The sequence below is a fragment of the Protopterus annectens genome, chromosome 5.part0 (assembly GCF_019279795.1).
Source record: "Protopterus annectens isolate FY-2018-M chromosome 5.part0, PAN1.0, whole genome shotgun sequence".
In the NCBI taxonomy this organism is placed as follows: Eukaryota; Metazoa; Chordata; order Ceratodontiformes; family Protopteridae; genus Protopterus; species Protopterus annectens.
In genome coordinates, this window is record NC_056735.1 from 150,843,323 (window position 1) to 150,864,441 (window position 21,119).

General features: G+C 41.7%; 1 protein-coding gene across 1 annotated transcript in view; it reads right to left on the bottom strand.

The window, feature by feature from the left end:
* TSGA10 (testis specific 10) overlaps positions 1-21,119 on the bottom strand; it is a 1,008,750-nt gene that overhangs the window by 135,216 nt on the left and 852,415 nt on the right. Inside the window, exon 16 of the mRNA XM_044071816.1 lies at positions 7,937-8,146. Within this exon, the coding sequence (XP_043927751.1) occupies positions 7,937-8,146 (210 nt within the window). The remainder of the gene's footprint in view (positions 1-7,936; positions 8,147-21,119) is intronic.

The window sequence follows — 21,119 nt, forward strand, 5'->3', positions numbered from 1 at the left end:
TGAGGTTTAGGACATATGCCACAACAGAATCCTTGTGAGATTCACACTCATCCTCCCACTCATCTCGAATCAAATTTAGAGGTCCCCTCACCCTATGCCCATATAACAACTCAAAGAATAAAAAAAACTGTGGATTCTTGGGGTACCTCTCTGTAAGCAAACAACAGATGGGGTAAATATCTGTCCCACTCCCTCTTGAACTGGTCTGCAGATGCTCATAGCATGAACGTGAGTGTAGAGTTTAACCTCCTAACAAGACCATTAGTCAGAGGATAGTAGGGGGTGGTCTTTAGGCGCTTCATCCCACAGTACTTCCACAGACAAGCCAGCAGGTCTGACATGAAATTGGCACTTCTGTCAATCAGTATTTATTTTGAGAAACCTACTCTGCTGAAAATCTCTAACAAAGCATTTGCCATCCTTTCTGCCTCAATGGAGGACAGAGCCACTGCTTCTGGGTATCTGGTAGCATAATCTACTACCACTAGGATATATTTTTCGCTGTGGAACTTGGGGTACTCAGAGGCCCCACAATATCCATAGCTACCCTCTGAAATGGCTCCTCAGTCACAGGCAAAGGCCTACCTTTTGGCACTGCTCACAGGTCCTGCAGTACCATGTTACATCTCTGGAAATCTCTGGCCAATAAAAGTTCTGCATAATATGTCTCTTTGTACTTTTTATGTGCATATGACCTGCAAAAGGAATATCATGGGCTGTGGCTAGAAGTGCCAGATGGTAGGCTCTTGGCACTACCAACTGTTGTATTCTCTCACCCTCTAGCCCTCCCTCAGAGGGTTCACTCTCTATACAGCATCCCTCTGTCCCAGTATACAGATCCCCCTTCCCTTGAGAATCAGGTGCCTCACTAGCTACCTCCCTCAGGCCTTGTAGTGTAGGGACTGAGAACCGAGCCTGTCTCAGCTCTCTCTTTGTAACTCTTCTGAGCTCCTCTTCCACAGGACGTCTGGTATCCTCTGACAGATGTACCTCACTGACAGCTTGGGCACTACTACTCACCTCGTCCATTGTAGTCATTCTGTCCAAGGAAACATCAGTACCCACAAGCAGCTGTGGCTCATCTTCAGTCTCACTGCTACAGGGTAGCTCCCTCCCTGATGTTATGACCTTACCAGTCCTGGCTGCAAGTGTGCAGTCTGTCTGGATCTCCCCCAGGCTACCAAAGCCACATGCTTGTCTCCAAGCCTGACTGTGTGTAACTGCATGCAAACATAGTACTGCATTATCAAAATCATTCCCTATCAGGAAATCTGCAGGGATATCCCCAAACACACCTACTTGCTTGCTTCCTTTTCCACCCTCCCAGTCAAGGTGAAACCTAGCCAAAGGCATTTGGAATGGGGCCCTTCCTAAAGCTCTGACTGGAGTAGAGTGCCCAAGCAAGTAGTGCTCCTCTGTAACCATTGCAGGCTTCACCATGGTTAGGTCAGAGGCTGTGTCTCTCTTAGCCATGGCCTCTTTTCCATTTACTAAGATAGGCTATAACCTCTTGTGGTAGTTTGGTACCCTTGTTGTCTCGAGACAACCTACTTTTAGCATTTTGTCATTCCCACTTACTGGCTCTCCCATCTTTTGTTCCCCACCTTACCTCCTTGGACATCAATATGCTACATGGCCCCACTGGTTGCATTAAAAACATTTAACCCTTGGTCCTGGATGTGTACCTGGACTAGTGGCTTCCCCTGCTACTAGAAGACCTTGTTGGTGTAGTCTGGGCTGCACACCATGGGTTCTCTTAGACCCATGAGCAGCACTGGGTGTCTCTTTCCTGCACAGTGATGCCCTGCTTGCTAGGTATAGGTCTCCCTTCTTTCCCAACTCATCTGCAGTAGTGCATTGTCTATCAGCTAACCAGATTCTCATATCCTCAGGCAAAGTGTTATGGCCTTGTTCCCTCACCAAAAGGCCTGCCAGCCCTTCAAAAGTGGTGACCTAACATTCACTCACCCACATATGAAAATAAGTGCTTAGTTCAGCAACATGTTAATACACACTTGTATCTGCCTTGCGTCTATGCTCACAAAACGTTTTCCTAAAAGCTTCAGGTGTTAACTTAAAAAATTCTAGCAAACAGTTCTTTACAACATAATAATATCAATCACTGCCACCAACTACTACTTATCAGCTACTCTAAGGCCCTTACAAAGGGTGCCCAATCCTACTGTTTAATGTTACTGTTATCCAAATGGTAAATGTGACCAAGAGCGAGGCTATTGGAGGGGCCTATACAGTGACATGAAATACATATGCAAGCACTCTAAGAGCTTAAATATCTCTAAACAAACCAGCCACAATGAAATGGTTTAACTCTATTTAATAATAAATAATAAAAGAACAAGACAATACTCAATGAATACAGTAACTACAGAGTTCAGAATCACAGGAAATAGTTTAAAACAACATTGCAGGGCAGTCTCAAATAAATACAGAAAACATCCAAACTAATATTTACTATATTCCTAACCATATCTACAAGAACTGACTGTACCCTAGACTTACTTACAGAGAAAGACGCAGGCAGAAGTGCTGATGATGGATGTTTCTAGGTCCAAGACAAGATACAAAATGCAAAGTTTTCTCTGAGAGAGTTCTTAAATTAATAATCAACATTACTGCTGGGTTAGCTCAGATGTCATCACTCTTTGTCACCTGCCCTCAGTTCCCAGGCTAACAGAAACTAAGAATTTTAGCATCTCTGTATGAGAAGTACATATCCCTCAGATGTTTACCTAGAACTGGAAGTCATAAAACAAACACTTATTTCTGTTTCAAGACAATAGAACAAACTCTAGCTCTAGACATGGTATCTGCTTGCTGCACTGAAACCTGAGACAACACAATCGTAAAACACTTTCCAACTTATTTTCTTGAAGTTTTGCAAGTTAACTCTGTATGTTCCAACTTTTACTATTAAAACATACATTTGCACAGGTATATAGTTTATATAAATGTCTGTTCTTTTCCAGTAGGGTACACAGTGGTTACATTCTTGAAGCTCAGTACATAACATATAGTTCTCTTATATTTGTAAGACAACTATATAAATCATATTAATATTCACAAATGCATGATTATTTACAAAATTCCAGATACCTGGACTGGCAGTATTTCTCTGGTGTCAAAATATGCATACAAAATGGTGGATACAGAAAATGAAGTACATCTAGACAAAATGGAGGCAGAAGGAGAAAATGATAAATACTACATAATATATCTACATCTCTATACTATGAACCTCAACAAATACAGAATTTGATTATATAACTCCAGAGGTGGGGGTATTAAGCTTAAGATGGACTTGGATATAAGAATTGCTTTATGTATAAATGTCATTACAGAATATATTAAATTACACACTCCAGTGGCTGTATATCAGAAGTGCAAGACTTGAAAATATAACTTGTGATTCAAACACAGACACCAATTTCTGCAACTCACTGTTACTTCTTTAGTGTTGTATGCTGGGCATAAACTCCAGGATGGTGAGAGACTGACTGCATTTATTTAAAGATCACCGACAATGATTATATCATTATGTTCAGTTAGATACAGATGCCCTTAGCCTGGTCTGGGCTCTGATGAAGTTCAGCTAGTACATATATGGAAATACATTTATATCAATTACTCATTACCCCCACAGCTAGCTATATCATTTATTCATTCTCTCATTGCCTGCTTAACCCAATTCAGGATTGCTAGGGAAAGGCAGAGAACTTGACATCAGCAATGTACTAGACATGTGAAACTTATATCATGAACCCTGCATGGAGTTCCTTTCACTCTAACAAAGCACTGAAGGTACAACTGCACATATCCTCATTGAGGCTTTGTGCAGTGGGCACTTCAAAACAATTACCAACCAAAAGATGGAAGGTAAAACAAACAAAGGATGAGGCCTAAATCCCTGATCCTTGTCTCATCCTGTGTGTGTCATCAGATGTCAAAAGAAGGAATGGAACAAATGTGTCGGTTAGGGAGTAGGTTTGATGGGATTTGGAGAAAAAGGAGGCCAAAAATTATATTAAACAAGTAACTAGCATTCCCTCCTAGTGAAGTGAATGAAAATGTTAACCACATGTTAGTGATTATTTGAATGTTGGTTGATAAGCTGACAAGAAAAGGCAAAGTACTACAATATTATCAATTTCATTTTAAAACTTTACCACCATGATCTCAAAAAAAAAACTTTCTTTAAAAAAAGATAATTAGAAATATTTAACATAACTAAATGACAGTGTTGTTAGATGACAGGAAAAGCATAGCCATGTGAATAAATGTTAACTGGGGAGCTTGCTTATTGGAAAACATGACTTATTGAGACTAGGGAAAAGGAAACAAAGTGTTATCTTAGAAACAGAATCTCTCTCTCTCTCTCTCTCTCTCTCACTGAATCACCCAAGGAACCATAGCGTGAGTGTAGAAGTTGACCAGCCATCCTAGCAACAGATTAATTTTTCCAATTATAAACTGCCAATTTACGTAAAAACAGCAGTACAGTTTTAACTATTAATTGTGTAGACTAGGACAACTTTCTTGATGTTCATCAACTATATCTTTCCCTTTTACTGCACCTGTACTCTATCTTATTCTTTTACTTGCTTCAAGCACAAAAACTCATGAGTTTTCTCCATCGTTTTATAGAAATACTCTTTAAATGACTCTCCGCTCTAATATCATTGCCAAATTTAACACTGCAGAAATAATCATCTCTCAGTTAAAGCTGAACAGTAAAAACAGCACTTACATAACAGCCCTATGCATAACCCCCAGTAGCAATATTAACATTACCAAATAAATACTATGATGGATATCCACCAACATCAGACATAAAACAATCATACTGGGATATCTCAGCGCTGAATGGCAACTAATATGCTCAGCTACCCCACGTGGGCCTACACAATAAACCTGTATAATTTCACTCAACTCATCAGTACCCCAGCTTGGCTTAACAAAATACCAGGAGAGCATGAACATTGGGTTGGTTTTCACCTCATCTGTGAACAAAATAATCGCTAGTGGTTGCCTACCAGATGCCATCAGTGACCATCTCCAAACCTTTGCTATGAGGCTGCAAAACAATATCTACACACAACCACACTATAATTAGACACACGACATCAGCAAATTCCAATTTCAAATTTTTATTTCCAGCCTTCAGCTATGTAACAGGGATACCCTAAATTGCCTCCAATGGAAGCAGTCTCAGAATTTAACAACATAGCTTTAGATATACTAAATGAACTGCTTCCCATAAGGACAGAAAGGATAAATTCTAACCCAGCAACTTGGTTAACAAAAGCAGCCAAGCAACATATGCACATCAGGGACAAAGCTTGGAAGCAGTTGTCCCAACCAAATCTCAAAACAACTGAAAAACTTCAAACATCTTAGAATGTGTATCAAACCCTGTATCAAAATAGACAACAAAAAAACTTCTATAGTAATCTCCAGGAAAAACACCAACATAACCCAAAGCTCCTCTGCCCATCACTGAAAACTCTACTAACCCTAGCCATTAGCCACATCAACACCATCAGCTAATAATAACACCAGTGACATTTCCACCCAGTTCATCAACCATTGCATCCAAACATTTTTTATCTATGGCAAAAATAATCCTTCATCTACACCACCACCACTACCTTCTCAGCTAATTGACATCACAACATCTGTCTCCTTAAAACAATCCAAAAAACAAAAATCTCCAAAATTTAAAACTCGTAAGTCAAGCTGCAGATAACCTTCCAGGTGAATATGTTAAAAGTGGCAGCAGATAAAACTGGCCTAGTCATTCCATTAGTAACCCATATCCCATTCCTCTGGGAAAAAATCTTATATCATACCCCTTCACAAAGGTAGAAATTCAAAAGAATTCTCTAATTGCAGATCTCTCACAATACTATTTCCCTTACTAAAAACTTTACAGAAATGCACTCGCATACAGCTCTTCTAAAAGTTCACTGTCAACAACCTCCTCTCACAGACTCAACATGGCTTTCATCCAAGTCATAGCACCACAACTGCCTTCAGCAAGACAATAAATCATCATAGAAATGCATGTGATTTAGTCTTATTCACCCACATCAACATCTGCAAAGCATTTGAGACTTTCTCTCATCCTAAACTACTAATTGAACTCTCCACCCTAGCCCTATCCCACCGTATGTTATCCTGGTTCAATAAATACCTTAGTAACAGACAACAGGCTATAAAATGGCAACAAACCTTCTCAACTTTCCTTCCAGTTCCTGTAGGTATCTCCCAAGGGTCAGTTCTTGGCCCCCTTCTATTTAATACATTTATAATCAAGCTCCGCTCAGCTACCAAACAAGCACCCATCACGCAGTACACCAATGTCTCTAACCCCCTCTGTATTACACCAAGTCTTTCAAAACTTCAAGCAATCACCCAAACATGCTTTTCCTCTGTTGAGTCCCAGCTCACCAAGCAAACCATAAGAAAAACAAGTTAATGTTATTCACACCTCAAAAATTATTTTTCCTCAAACACACTTTTAGTATTACATCAGTCAGTAACACTACCATAGAAAAGGTAACCCACACAAAACTACTAGGTGTAACTATAGACGGAAATCTGAAATTTGATCAGCACATACATCATCACAAAACAGAAAAAAACAGCAAAAAGATGGGACTTCTCCATCAGTCAAGCCCATACCCAACAGATGCAACAAGGAAAACCACTGCCAGTCCTACCTCTTTCCTGCACTCTACAAACTTTCACACCACACAGCAAACATAATAAGAGGCATGCTGCAACAAAGTAACAAAATTTGCAACAAATTTCTCATACAAGACTCACGACTGTCTCACCTTAAAACAGCTATAATGGCAAGATTTACCACAGCACCTAATCTCCACTTGCTAGTCAGAGCCTATAATTTTATCTACAACTGATAATTGCCCCTCTCTAAAAACATTCTTCAGCTGTATTCACCATGCAGAGTTACATTTCAGTGAAAAACTTTTTTTGGTCATCATAGAGTCAATCAGTGCTGCAGGAGATGCTCTCTACTCCAGTTATGTCTTCAAACATTGGAACAAGTTACCACTGCAGCTAACACAAACAAATTAAGATTCTACAAACCCAAATTAAAGCAACACCTTTTCGGGCTGTGCTCACCTGCCTCATCAGAATAATGTGGATCCTTCAAGCCACTAGCATGTGTATAAGAACCTGACTTATAGACACCTTAAGCGCAAACCACAAGCTGCTTCACAGCTGTACTATCTCTTCTCCATAGCTCCACAAACTTCATCCTTTTTCTTCCAATTTCCTTAAATTCCCACTTTTCATTCTCATCTTTCATGCCAGTTCTTCCCACTTTCCTAGTATTTTCTTCTATTTGTTCTCACTCTACTTCTTCTTCCGACTGTTACTTCAAGTTTCCCTATTTTAATGTCAGATAAACTGAAGAACCACTGTCAAAAGATCTTTATATTAATATCCTGAGTACATAAAATTCTGTGTTAGACCATTACTCTATGGTGTTTCAATTCTTAATGTAGTGTTTCGTTAGAGCTTTACTTATTAGACCATTACTGTGTGTTGTCTCTGATCTATTGTAGTGTTTTCCTTACAACTCTATGCATTCGAACATTAGTGTGTCTATTTTTATTCTCATTATTTGGAGCTTCTCTCCCCAGGCCTCCACTGAAAAGAGGCTCTTCTTTCCCAGGTGGACTATCCTAGTCTACAGTCTACCAATCATTCATTCAATCAGTCACTACATACTGAAGTATGACTTTATTATTTACATTTTGACAGATAATTTTAATTTGAACTGAAGTATGACCATTATTTACATTCTGACAGATAATTTTAATTTGAAAAGCAAGTTATTTTTCTTCCTATCCTGTGCACGAGATAAGTGCCTCTTATAATAACATACCCGTTCTAACTCATGGCCCTTCAGGGTCAGCTGCTTGATAGCCACTTCCTTGTTGGTGTCAACTTTGGCCAGGAGTTCTTTTGTTGATGAGAGCTCCTTGAAGAGAGCATTGTTTTCTGACTGGATCTGATGAAGCTCATTCTCCTTTCCACTGATGACTTTATTCAAGTTGGAAATCTGAGACTGACAAGTATCTCTTGATGTTAAAACCTAAAAGAGAGGGAATTTTTTTAAAGTAATGTTTAAAAAGCACAACGTAGATGCAACAATTGGCTCTGTCAGTAAGAGTTTATCTAAACATGACAGAAGAACAGCACTCGTGCAGTATAATTTAAGACTATAAAAATTAATTATGAAAGGTGTATTATATTTGTTAACTGGAAAGTACACTGGTTTGAGGACCCTTTTCAGCCATGACCTGAACCATAAGAAAATGACAGATGTTATGCGAAATTTTGAGAGTATTTATATATGTACACATGTACAGTGGACATAAAAAGTTTACACACCCCTGTTAAAATGCCAGGTTTTTGTGATATAAAAAAATGAGACCACAACAAATAATTTCAAAACTTTTCCCACCTTTAATGTGACCTATAACTTGTACAATTCCACTGGAAAACAAACAAAAGTGTTAGGGGGAAAAAATATAAAAACTAAATAATGTACTATACGCTGGTTGCAAAAGTGTGCACGCTCTTAAACTAATACTTAGTTGTGTGTGCACACCTTTATAATAATACTTTGTTGAACCACCTTTTGATTTAATTACAGCATTCAGTCTTCTTCAGTAGGAGGCTATCAGCATGGCACATCTTGACTTGGCAATATTTGCCCACTCTTCCTTGCAAAAGCACTCCAAATCTATCAAATTGCAAGGGCATCTGTTGTACACAGCCCTCTTCAGGTCATCCCACAGATTTTCTATTGGATTTAGGTCTGAGCTCTGGCTGGGCCATTCCAAAACTTTAATTTTCTTCTGGTGAAGCCAATCTTTTGTTGATTTCGATGTATGCTTGGGGTCATTCTGTGTTGAAAGGTGAAATTCCTCTTCATCTTCTGCTTTCTAGCAGATGCCTGAAGGTTTTGGGTCAAAAGTGACTGGTATTTAGAACTGTTCATAATTTCCTCCACCTTGACTAAAGCCCCAGTTCCAGCTGAAGAAAAGCAATCCAAAGCATGATGCTGCCACCACCATGCTTCACTGTGAGGGTGGTGTTCTTTTGGTGATGCAAAGTGGGTTTTTTTTGCGCCAAACGTACCTTTTGGAATTGTGGCCAAAAAGTTCAACCCTGGTCTCATCAGACCATAACACATTTTCCCACATGCTTTTGGGAGACTTGATGTACTGTTTTGCAAATTTTAGCTGGGTCTGAATGTTTTTCTGTGTAAGAAAAGGCTTCCGCCTTGTAACCCTACCTCATAATCCAGACATATGGAGAATACAGGAGATTGTTGTCATATGTAGTATGCAACCAGTACTTTCCAGAAATTCCTGGAGCTCCTTCAGTGTTGCTGTATGTCTCTTGGCAGCCTCCCTGACCAGTTTTCGTCTTGTCTTTTCATGAGTTTTGGAGGGACGTCCAGTTCTTTGCAACGTCACTGTTGGTCCATATTTTCTCCACTTTTTGATGACTGTCTTCGCTGTGTTCTATGGTATATCCAATCCTGTGGAAATTTTTTTGTACCCTTCTCCTGACTGATACCTTTCAACAATGAGATCTTTTTGATGCTTTGTAAGCTCTCTGCGAACCATGGCTTTTGCTGTAGCAGCAACTGAGTAAATGTCATGAAAATCCTAGTAGGACAGCTGAAGTTTATTTGGAGTTAATCAGAGTCTCTTTAATTGATGGCAGGTTTGTACCCAAGAATACTGAAAGGTGTAATTAAATCAAAAGGTTCTTCAACAAAGTATTAGTTTAAGGGTGTGCACACACAACTATTAGTTTAAGGGTGTGCACACTTATGCAACCAGCGTATTGTATGTTTTTTATTTTTTACATTTTTCCCCTAACAGATTTGTTGTTTTCAGTTGAATTGTACAGGTTATAGGTCACATTAAAGGTGGGAAATGTTTTGAAATTATTTATTTTGGTCTCATTTTTTATATCACAAAAACCTGGCATTTTAATAGGGGTGTGTAAACTTTTTATATCCACTGTATGTGTGCACATTGTAAATAAATTGTAACACTGTTGACAGATTTTCTAATAATTTCTATTTATTCTAAGTAGTTTCAATTTTCATTGGAAATTATAAAAACAAGTTATTATGTCAATGAATCATTGTTATATACAGTGCCTGCTTTTTAATCCAAACCTGATTAGACCACGAGAATAAAAACATGCTCTTTAAAACAATTGATAGGATCATCAAGTCAAAACTACATTAAAGCTGCCCAACTACTACACTTAAAATTCAGCCAACTTGCATTTTATATCTGTACTCTACTCCTTTACAATCCATATAAATACCAAACTAAGCTTTTACCATGGCAGAATCTCTTTGTTAAGAAAATACAAGTGATTTTATAACACAGCTATTGGTGTATTACAGTATTTAAAATGCAATTAACTGTTAAAAGTACATTTCTAACTTAAATGAGCACATTGACCTTAGTCTACAGAGATGTGTTTCAGGCACTGTATAGAGAGAAAACACTGCAGTGAATAACAAATGTGAATAACTATGCAGGCCAGGACATACTACTTGAGCAGGCAGAAAGCTGCACTTTAAAGAGATAGATGGATCAGAATAGAAATGTTGTAAATGAAACAGACCAATATATAGCCAAGTACACACATACAAGGGCAAGGTATTGGCCTAGTGCCTCTTTACAAGAACCTCATGAGAACACATTTATGAGCTACTGGTGGCACAAGCAGCTACCAGCAGTGGCATGCTGCTACTGCATGCTCCAAAGGAATAATATATATAGCAAAGGTGAAGGACCAGTCAATAGATTCCCATCAAGATGGACACCATATTACTTCCATAAAAGGGCTGGAAAGTAGGAAATGAGGTGTAAGAACAATAGGAAAACAGCAAGGTAAAACAAGGTTGGAGAAGGTAGGGCACATTTTTGTGGGGAAATGCCCCCACTTCATGTATATTACAGTAAGAAAGAGAGTAGAGGTCAAAAACATGAATGTGGTGGAAAGAAAAGGGAAGACAGAAAATGGTTGGGAACAGGAACAAGTACAGGCAGCTTGCCAGCTGCTGACTGGCCCAAAGGGTCTTTAAAGACCCAGTAGCTAGAGGTCCTGGAACCAGGTGGATGGAAGTATGGGCCATACCTGCCTCTGACGGCCTTATGGCTCTGGATAGTTAGTCAAGTGAGTCCAATATCCACTGCAGGAGGGGTTTATGCATAGTGAACAAGTGTACCATTACTAGTTCAGCTACCACCTTGATCACATGCTCCAGCTCAAACCAATCTACAGAAGGTGACTGGAGTGTATATAAACCACTTTCAAAATACATATAAATTCAGTATAAAACACAAAAGTGAATGGAAAAATAGTTTATTGCCTAGCACCTCTGCAAAATGCCTTTAAAGATTAACTAGATTAAGGTGAATGGATTGGACTACCTGCCTGAAATGGACTAGACCTCATCAACAGTAAGGCAATCCCACCCCATTCATATGTCTCAGCCACAGCATTGGCCAGGATTTCTATGAGCAACAGTTAATGCTCCTGTGGCTCACATGGACCACTGTGATTTGCAGAAGGAAGAAACAAACGGAAGGGTACAGTTAGTGAGAAATATCCATAGTTGGCACACCATTACAAAGTATTGATGTGAAAATAAAATGGCACTAACTCCTGTGTATCGTTAGCCTTTTCTGTTTCAAGTGGCAGGCATCACCCATCTCCCCATGCTGAAAGACAAAAAGTATATGGAAGCCATCACATATTACATGCAAGTGCGACTGGAATGCAGATTAATGTGCAAAGCTACAGCTTTAGATATACATGCAAGCAAACACATGTCTGAAATGGTGGCCACAGTGCCAGGCAGATACTACAAGACTATGTGTAAGTGCAAGGAAAGCAGAAGTAGGACATGGTACACAGAGATTGGCCAGCAGTCTGTATTATCATATATAGGTAGAATGGAGCACAAGCACATGCAACTTCACAGGTATATACAAGGAAGAAGAAGCATAAACATGTAGCCACAAATCACCAGAGCTCCATCACATGCTTTATACCACAAAACAGCACATTGACACAACAGTGCAGCCAATATAGCACACACAACAAATTGACAGTCACCCACAGCAGCCACGTTACTATATTCTGGGATCTGTCAGAGGAAACAAACTGAATTAAGAAAAGAGCTGTGAAAGGTAGAAACACAGTTTATTAACTGCTGTTTGACACACAGTGCAATAGCAAAATCATACAACACCATACAGAATGTCCCTGCCTCACTTCTGCTTCCCATGCCAGAGATCTTCAGAGAGGCAGTGGCACAGGTAATCATATTGCTACCTGTTTTTCTCACTGGTAATGGGTCACTCTGGACAGTTAGTCTGCCAGGCTGTGCCAGGCATCCACCTTAAAGAATGGACTTATAATGTCCCAAAGGCCACTTCATAAACTGGTTGTGTAAGAGAAACAGCATCTTTTGCTCTCCTTAACACATCAGACAGGAGCCTTACATGGACCACTAGGGCTGGCAGCCATTGCTAAGAATACAGAGCAATACAAAATGGCAGCATGAGAATGAAGCCCTACACATAGCTTTGAATCACTTCCATTGTATCATACAGCCAAGTAGTAGCATGTCAAGCATGCACAAAGAGTCTGCATGCATGAGCAGGTCAGTGATGAGCAGCAGAATGCATGTATGCCTTATGTTATTGATGCACTTCTGTGAAACACAGTAATTCACAGACAGAGGTGAAGTCTAACGTCAATATATATGTGGAGCAATTATTATAAGCTAGCAACATTTATAGCTGCTCTACCATGTCTGATGCCAAAATGTGCAATAAGGAAGCAGCAGAAAGTCCTCTTTAAAAGTTTAGGACAAGAAAAAAAAAAAAACGTTTCTGCTATGAAACTGTAAAAACAACCTGCTACAAGTGTAACAAGCAACTTGCTACAGTTTAAACACCACATGTAAAGCACTTCAGCATTCCAGACATGACTGCAAATACAATACCAGCATTAATTTCTGAATGCCTGTACTACTTTACCACTCCGTCTGCATCTGCCAATCACATCTCTTAAAATGTTGCATTTGAGGCAGTTGCACCCTTTGCCCTACCCCACTATGTCTCTACTGTCATATACCTACTGTCATATACCTATACTGTCATATATCCAATGCCTGTCAGCCTGGGATGACATGCTCAACAAGCCACGATGCTTCGCTAGGGACGGCTTGCACCTATCATCCCTGGGCTTTCGGATATTGGCAAAGGCTCTTGCCACCCCCATAGTGCCTTTTTTAGGCAAGGCTCAAAAGACAAACCCACCTCCATAGGTATCACAAGGGATAAGAAACTAAGAGTAATGCTACTCGATGCCAGAAGTCTAAACCTCAAGATGCATGCACTCGAAACTCTCCTTAGCATGGAGAACATCGATATCTGTGCAATAACAGAAACCTGGTTCAAGGCTCCCGAGAGCACCCCAGCACTACCAGTTTATACCTCATACCATGCTTTTCGGCCCCAAAACATGGAACGAATCACAAAAGGAGGGGGAGTATCAATATTCGTCAAAGATACCCACACCTCCAGGTTGGTGGCACTGCACGAAGCATCAGAGACTATCCATGTGCAACTAACTGTGGGTAAAACTGCCTTCCAGTTTATAACTGGCTACAGTCCACCCTCCCAAACCCAGGAACCCCACTCGGCCTTCCTGAGACCACTGGAAAATATGACAGTCTCTCCAAACACCATTATATTGGGTGACTTCAACTACCCAAACATAGACTGGGAGCATTACTCTAGCTCCAACACCCTAGCCCAAAGGTTCCTAGAATTTATAAACTCAAATGCTATGGAACAACTTGTTACCACTCCCACAAGAGGAGAAAACATACTGGACCTGATCATCACCAACATGGGGACTCTATGCTCCAGACCAGAAGTGTATCCATCACTGGTAAGATCTGACCATAAACTAATCTCACTGGATATTCACATCCCGACCCCACCCCCTGCCCAGGAAACCACAGTGAAAAACTTCTCTAAAGCAAATTTCACACTCCTCAAAACCGAGGTTGAATCCTTCAAAGCCCCTGGGTCTGTGGAAAATACTGCCCAGACCACAGAATCCTTTATAAATGCATTCTATGAACACCTTCAGGAATGCATGGATCATGCAATCCCAAATAAAACCAAGACCCATTTCTCCAAAGACAGGCATCCTGTCTGGTGGACCCCAGCCATTAACAAACTATACAATAGAAGGAGGAAGCTACTACATGATAGAGCAAAATCCCAAAAAGGGAAGGCATCTCTGATCAATATTAGCAAAGAACTATGGGCACTCATAAAATCGTCTAAGGCCAGCTTCGAGAGAAAAATTGCACAGGACACTAAGGATAATCACAAGGCTTTCTTTAGTTATGTTAGGAACCTGGGTGGGAATTCCCAGATATGCTCAGAATTAGTCCAAAATGACAAAAAATACACCAAACCCGCAGACATTGCCAACATCCTAGCTGACAGGTTCAGCGCAACCCCCCCCCCCAACCAAAAGGGCAAATATCTATCCCAGCAGAGTGCTGCCCCCCTGACATCTCAGATGCTCAGGTAAGAGCCACCCTCTCCAAAGCAAAAAACACAGCATCAATGGGACCAGACGGTGTCCCGGGCTGCGTCCTACATGAACTCCAAGAAGAGCTAAACCCAACCATAAAACTACTGTCCAGTCTCAGCCTTACTACAGGATATGTACCCAAAGAGTGGCGTACAGCAACAGTGGTCCCTCTCCACAAAGTTGGTGCCTCAACGCATCCTGGAAACTATCCCCCCATAAGCCTGACTAGCTTGGTCTGCAAAGCTATGGAAAGGATCATCATGGACCTCATAAATAAAGGTATTGGGGACCTACAGACACTGGATCCTACCCAGTTCGACTTTGTTAAGGGCAGAGCCTGCCTCTTAAACCTGGTCGATTTCTTTGAAACAGTCACCAACGCCATTGACAAGGGGAAGGTGGTCCACACAGCCTACCTGGACCTCGCAAAAGCCTTCGATACAATATCCCACTCGGGCATTATAGATAAGCTCACCAGCTTAAATATCAACCCCTATGTCACTAGATGGGTTGCAAACTGGCTCAAGGACAGAACCCACATGGTTAGAATTGCTGGAGCCATGTCAGACTCCAAACCAGTTACAAGAGGCGTCCCACAAGGCTCAGTCTTGGGACCTCTCTTGTTCAGTATATATTTCTCGGAGGTACAGGCCAACACGGAAGGACTGTGGCTGACCAAGTTCGCAGATGACTGCAAACTGGGTGCCATAATCGACTCTCCAGCTGACACAAGCATCCTACAAAAGGGCCTCACAGAAACAGACAACTGGTGCCAGAACCATGGCCTCAAGCTAAATGCCAAAAGGTGTATAGTCATCCCCTTTGGCAAAAACAAAGTGCCCACAAATTACCACATAGGTGGTAATCCATTAAGTACTAAAGAAGTAATTAGGGACCTGGGGACCCAAGTTGATAGCAATCTCTCATTTGACAACCACGTGGCCAAAGTGGTTAGGAAAAACATTTTATATAGCCCACCTAATCATGAGGGTATTCACATCTAGATCAGGGGAGGTCATTGTGCCTCTTTACTCATCCCTCATCAGGCCCATAATTGAGTATAATGCCCCTTTTGGGATGTACGTTACCAGACACCTGCAGCAACTGGAAAGACCCCAAAAGTACCTCACCAAGAGGATCAAAGGGCTCAAACAGATGCCATATGCTGCCCGGTTAAAGAAACTCCAGCTCTACTCAGTGGCATACCGCCTGCTCAGAGGCGATCTGACGTATAAAGCCATGTCCAACCTGGAATTAATGGACATGCTGCACCTCAGAAAATCCAAATCCCATCGAGCTACACGCTCAAGAGACTTGAACCTCAGCACTGAAATAAATAGGACATGCTGGAGGGACAGATTCATAACCCAGAGGCTCCCTTCACTCTGGAATAAAATCCCAGTCCAGGTTAGGCAGAGTCCCTCATTGACTCTCTTCAAGAGGAATCTTGATGAGTGGATGGGAGATCGTAGGTTTACCCCAGGTATCACTTCTGTGTCACTGTTAGACAGAGGCACAGTATACTAACCTCAAAAAAGGGCATAGCAAAATTCATTTAAAATGGGTGGCGAAAGCCAAACACACTCTGGCTAGGCTTATAAATGCCCTAGGGCAGATAGCCTAGTATGAACCTATGAACCTGTGTATTCTTCCTTGGAAAATGGCAATGCTAACACTAGTCAGTGTTTGGTTGCATTAGTAGTCTGTACTTTACTGGCTTGTAAACAACCTACGGACTGTGCTTCCCCACTCCTAGCTGCCCTTCAGATGGTGTGCTCTATTGCCATTGGCTCATCTGCTGAGGATATCCAAATAAGTTACCCTTGGCATGACATTTCTGTCAACTGTTTAATCCTTGTGCCCCTGTGACTCAACATGCCTGGTGTCACAGAAGCCCGCATCCCCTGCAATTCTCAGTGGATCCATGTATGTTATATATCCCAGTTGTATCCCTGCATAAGTCCACCCCTACCCCCCCTGCACACAAACCTTGCTAATCTTTGGGATACTGCAATGCTTAGAATATCTGTGGCCCCAGCCATATAAAAGTCCCTGCCCAACTCTGTCTTGTGCTGAATAGCTAGGCTAACACATGTACATCAGGGCTACTTTACCATGCCCACACATAGTCTACCTACTACCATAATCTATTTTCTTTCCTTCATTCTTTCTTTCTTTATTTGTCATTTGCTAACTGGGTTAGTCTAGCTGAGTCAAAGGCACATTTTCAGTGGAGACCCGAGGAGAAAAGCTCCAGGAAAAAAACAGATATTAACATGCATACATTCAAAAACCAAGAATATTACACAGTTATACCATACATTCAAAAAGGAAGAAAATTACATATTTATATCACTGCATGGATTTACAGTAACAGAGCATTAAATGACAAGTATATATAAAATAAAATGCTGCGTGAACAGTATATGAGAGTTTAGAGAAAAATCAGACAAGTTCACACTAGTATGTGATAATATTACAGAAAACAGAGGTAGATTAGTAATATAATACATGATAGTGTCTCCATTAACAGGGAGTATAAAGAGAGGTATAGGAAGGTGTAGGAGGAGATTAAGTAGGTTCCTTGGTTTATGCACGTCCTCCAGTTATGGCAAACAGCAGAAGTCAGTTCAGCCCTGCTAAGAATGAAGCCCTGCTACAGGAACTCAGGACTCACAGGCCACACCTGCATGGGAGAGGAGGCACCAACCAGCCTCTACAGTACTGAGAGTAAGACACAGTGGTCCAAGATGCCAATACCACAAGTTGGAGAAATTGCATAATACTGTAATCTTAGAAATGGGTCAAAGAGATGATAATGGAGGCCTTTCAAAAGTCACATTACATAGCAGCAGAAAGGGATGCACCTGAAGGGGGTGGGAGGCATTTCCCAGTTCAGCTCTCACAGACGATAAGGCATTCTTGGCATTCCCTGCATGGAGACAATAATGACATGGGTATCATATCAACAGACATGAAAAGGAAATTATGTACTCACCATAACGTTCCATGTTGGTAGTCCATCTCACCCTTCATTTTTACATATGGGTTCAGAGCCAATCCCTGGCTCCGACTCGGACGATATATAAGCTTGAAGACTTCTGGTTGGCTCATGGCTAAGCAGGTATTCCATAGTGCACCAGTACAAACCCCAGATCTTGTTTGCTGCTCACTAGAAGAAATAACCATAACAGACAAACCAATATTAAAGGGTCTCCAACTAAAGATAACCAAAATATTAATATCTCCAGATTCTTCCAGGATGGGGGCAGGAGGGCGGGTTGGTAAAAATGAAGGGTGAGATGGACTACCAACATGGAACGTTATTATGGTGAGTACATAACTTCTTTATGTTGTGTAGTCCGATCTCACCTTCATTCTTACATATGGGACAGCGTCCCTAGCACCTTATTCTTGGGTGGCTCACTGGAAAATACTCCTGAGCACTGTGGAGCCAAAGGATGCTCTACCCCTGGAAGCTAAATCCAATTTGTAATGTGCAATAAAAGTGTGAGGAGTAGCCCACATAGCTGCTGCACAAATATTATCAAGTGGGACCCTGGCTTGAAGGGCTGCAGAGGTAGACAGAGACCTGGTAGAATGAGCCTTGATCTTGAAGGGTAAAGGTTTGCCCTCTGAACTGTAGAGAAAGGCTATGCAACTGGAAATCCAATTAGACAGTGTCACTTTAGAAACTGGTAAGCCCAATCTGGATTCAGAAAAGGAAATGAATAGTTGATCTGAGATCCTAAACTCCTTGGTCCGAGGAAAATAAAAATGTAGTTGTCTATGAACGTCTAGCTGAAGAAACTGATATTCAGCTGCATTACAGTGATTAGGGAAGAAAACTGGGAGTTCTATGGATTGATTTAAGGTTGAGTGGGAACAAACTTTGGAGACGAGGGAGTGAGTTAGACAATGAGACCCTGTCTTTATGAAAGGTCAAATAAGGTGGCTTAACAGACAAGGCTTGTAACTCCGATACCCGTCTAGCTGATGTGACGGGCACCAAAAACACAGTCTTCCAAGACAAAAATTTCAATGAGGATGAGCGAGAAGGTTCTAACGGGGAAGATGTCAGTTTGGACAACACAAAATTTAAATCCCAAGAAGCCACAGGTTCTTGGAGCGGTGGCCTCAACAGAGTGGCTCCTTTCAAAAAGGTCTTGCATAGCTTATGAGACATTAAATTGGTATCTGGAAACCCTAAATGGGAATGAGAAATAGCTGCCAACTGAACTCTGATACTGGCAGCAGCAGATCCTTGCTGAAAAAGCTTGGAGAGAAATTCCAGAATCACAGGGATAGAAGCAGTGCAGGGATCTACATTCATTTTCTGTGCCCAAATAGAAAATCTTTTCCATTTACTGCCATATAGTCTGCTAGTTGAAGGTTTATGGGAGGACATAAGTATATGTGACACTGAGAAAGATACATCGTGAAGCCTGACTAGGGATGGGATTGGAGCAGCCACGCTGTCAATTTGAGGGTGTGGATTGACGGATGTAGTGAACCTGACATGTGAGTCAACAGATCTGGAGCTAGGCCCATGATCCAAGGATTGTCCAGGAGAAGAGGCTCGAGGAAGGGGAACCAAACCTAATGAGGCCAGTAAGGAGAAATGAGGATTAACTTGCATCCCAGCCGTTTGGCTTTCTGAATCACTTTGGAAATGAGAGGAAAAGTAGGAAAAGCATACAGAAGACCCAGGGGCCAATCGTGAGCTAGAGCCTCTCTGGGTGTCTCCCTCAGAGGGGGAATGAGGGAAAAATAGCTGCTGCAGCTGGCATTGACTGGACTGGCAGAGACCACTTGTGAGGCAGTAGGATCACTTGGCTGAGCTTGTCAGCTATCACGTTGGTCGTCCCTGGAATGTGTGTTGCAACCAGAAAGCACTGGGAAGAAATCGCCCATTCACAAACTTGCATGGCCTCTTGACAGAGTGGGTAAGATCTGGTACCGCCCTGTTTGTTGATATACCAAACTACCGACATGTTGTCTGATTGTATCGCAATAGTCCCTAGAGGAAGAAGGTCTTGAAGTGCTTGCAACACTAGGAGCACTGCCCTCATTCCCAGAACATTGATATGCAGGTGAGCCTCGTGTTCTTGCCATGTGCCTTGGACAGTCCTGCAGAGATAATGCCCCCCCACCCGATCTGGGAGGCATCAGTGGTCACAGTGGCAATGGGTGGGGCAGGAACAAAGGGGGTGCCCGTCGTCAGCTGGTTGGGTGTTTTCCACCAAAGGAGGTCCTCCTTGTATGATTCCGTCAGCAGAATAGGTGATTCAGCAGAAGATATTGGAAGGACCATTGGGAAGGAAGAAGCCACTGGAGAATTCTCATGTGCAACCTGGCTAATGGTACTAATAGGATGGTGGATGCCAAAGTTCAGAGGAGCTGAAGAACCCACTTTGCTTTGACCTTCCACAACAGGAGAAAACGCTGAATTTGAAAGATTACATTTTGTGCCCTTTCGGCAGGAAGATGAGCTGTCATGTTCAATGTGTCTACCTATGCGCCTATAAAAATCACAGACTGAGAGGGCAATAATGCAGATTTTTCCCAATTTATGGAGATCCCTAATTGAGCACAAAGTTGAATCGTGGCATCCATGTTTTGGAGAAATAGATGCCTGGTGGGGGGTGGTCAGGAACCAGTCATCCAAATACGGAAACACCAGGAATCCCTGACATCTCAGGTCAGCTGTCACTACTGCCATGCATTTGGTGAACATCCTGGGGGCTGTGGTGAGACCAAAGGGCAGAGCACAAAAGTGATAGTAACTGGCTTCCAGCCAGAAGCGTGGATGACTCCTGGATGCCTTGTCCATTTTTATATGGTAGTAGGCATCCTGGAGATCTATTGAGCACATCTAATAGTCTTTCCCTAACAAAGGGAGTATCGACTGTGGTGTTACCATCCGAAACTTGTCCTTCCTCACAGATTCATTTAATCTGCTGAGGTCCAATATTGGCCTCAAATCTCCTGTTCGTTTTGGGACTAAAAAGAACCTGGAGTAAGTTCCGGATCCTAGCCGGACTGCTGGAACTGATTGGATGACTCTTTTTAAGAGCAACTTGTTGATCTCCACAACTGCCTGATCCCTGAGATTGGGTGGTACATCTGGGATCTTCTTGGGAACAAACGGTGGAAGGGAAAAGGGAATGATATAGCTTCTGGTAACAACTCTTTGTACCCACTTGCCTTGGGTTATACTTAGCCAGGCTTCTGGATACAAAGAAATGCGACCCCTGATTGGCCCCAGAGAAACGCAGTCAGGCCCCATATCAGAAACGCTAATAAGGCTGTCCCCGAAAGGAATCACGACCTTGTTGGTATTGTGGACCACTCCTGCCACTAGGGCGACGTCTCCCATTTCCTCCTCCTCTACC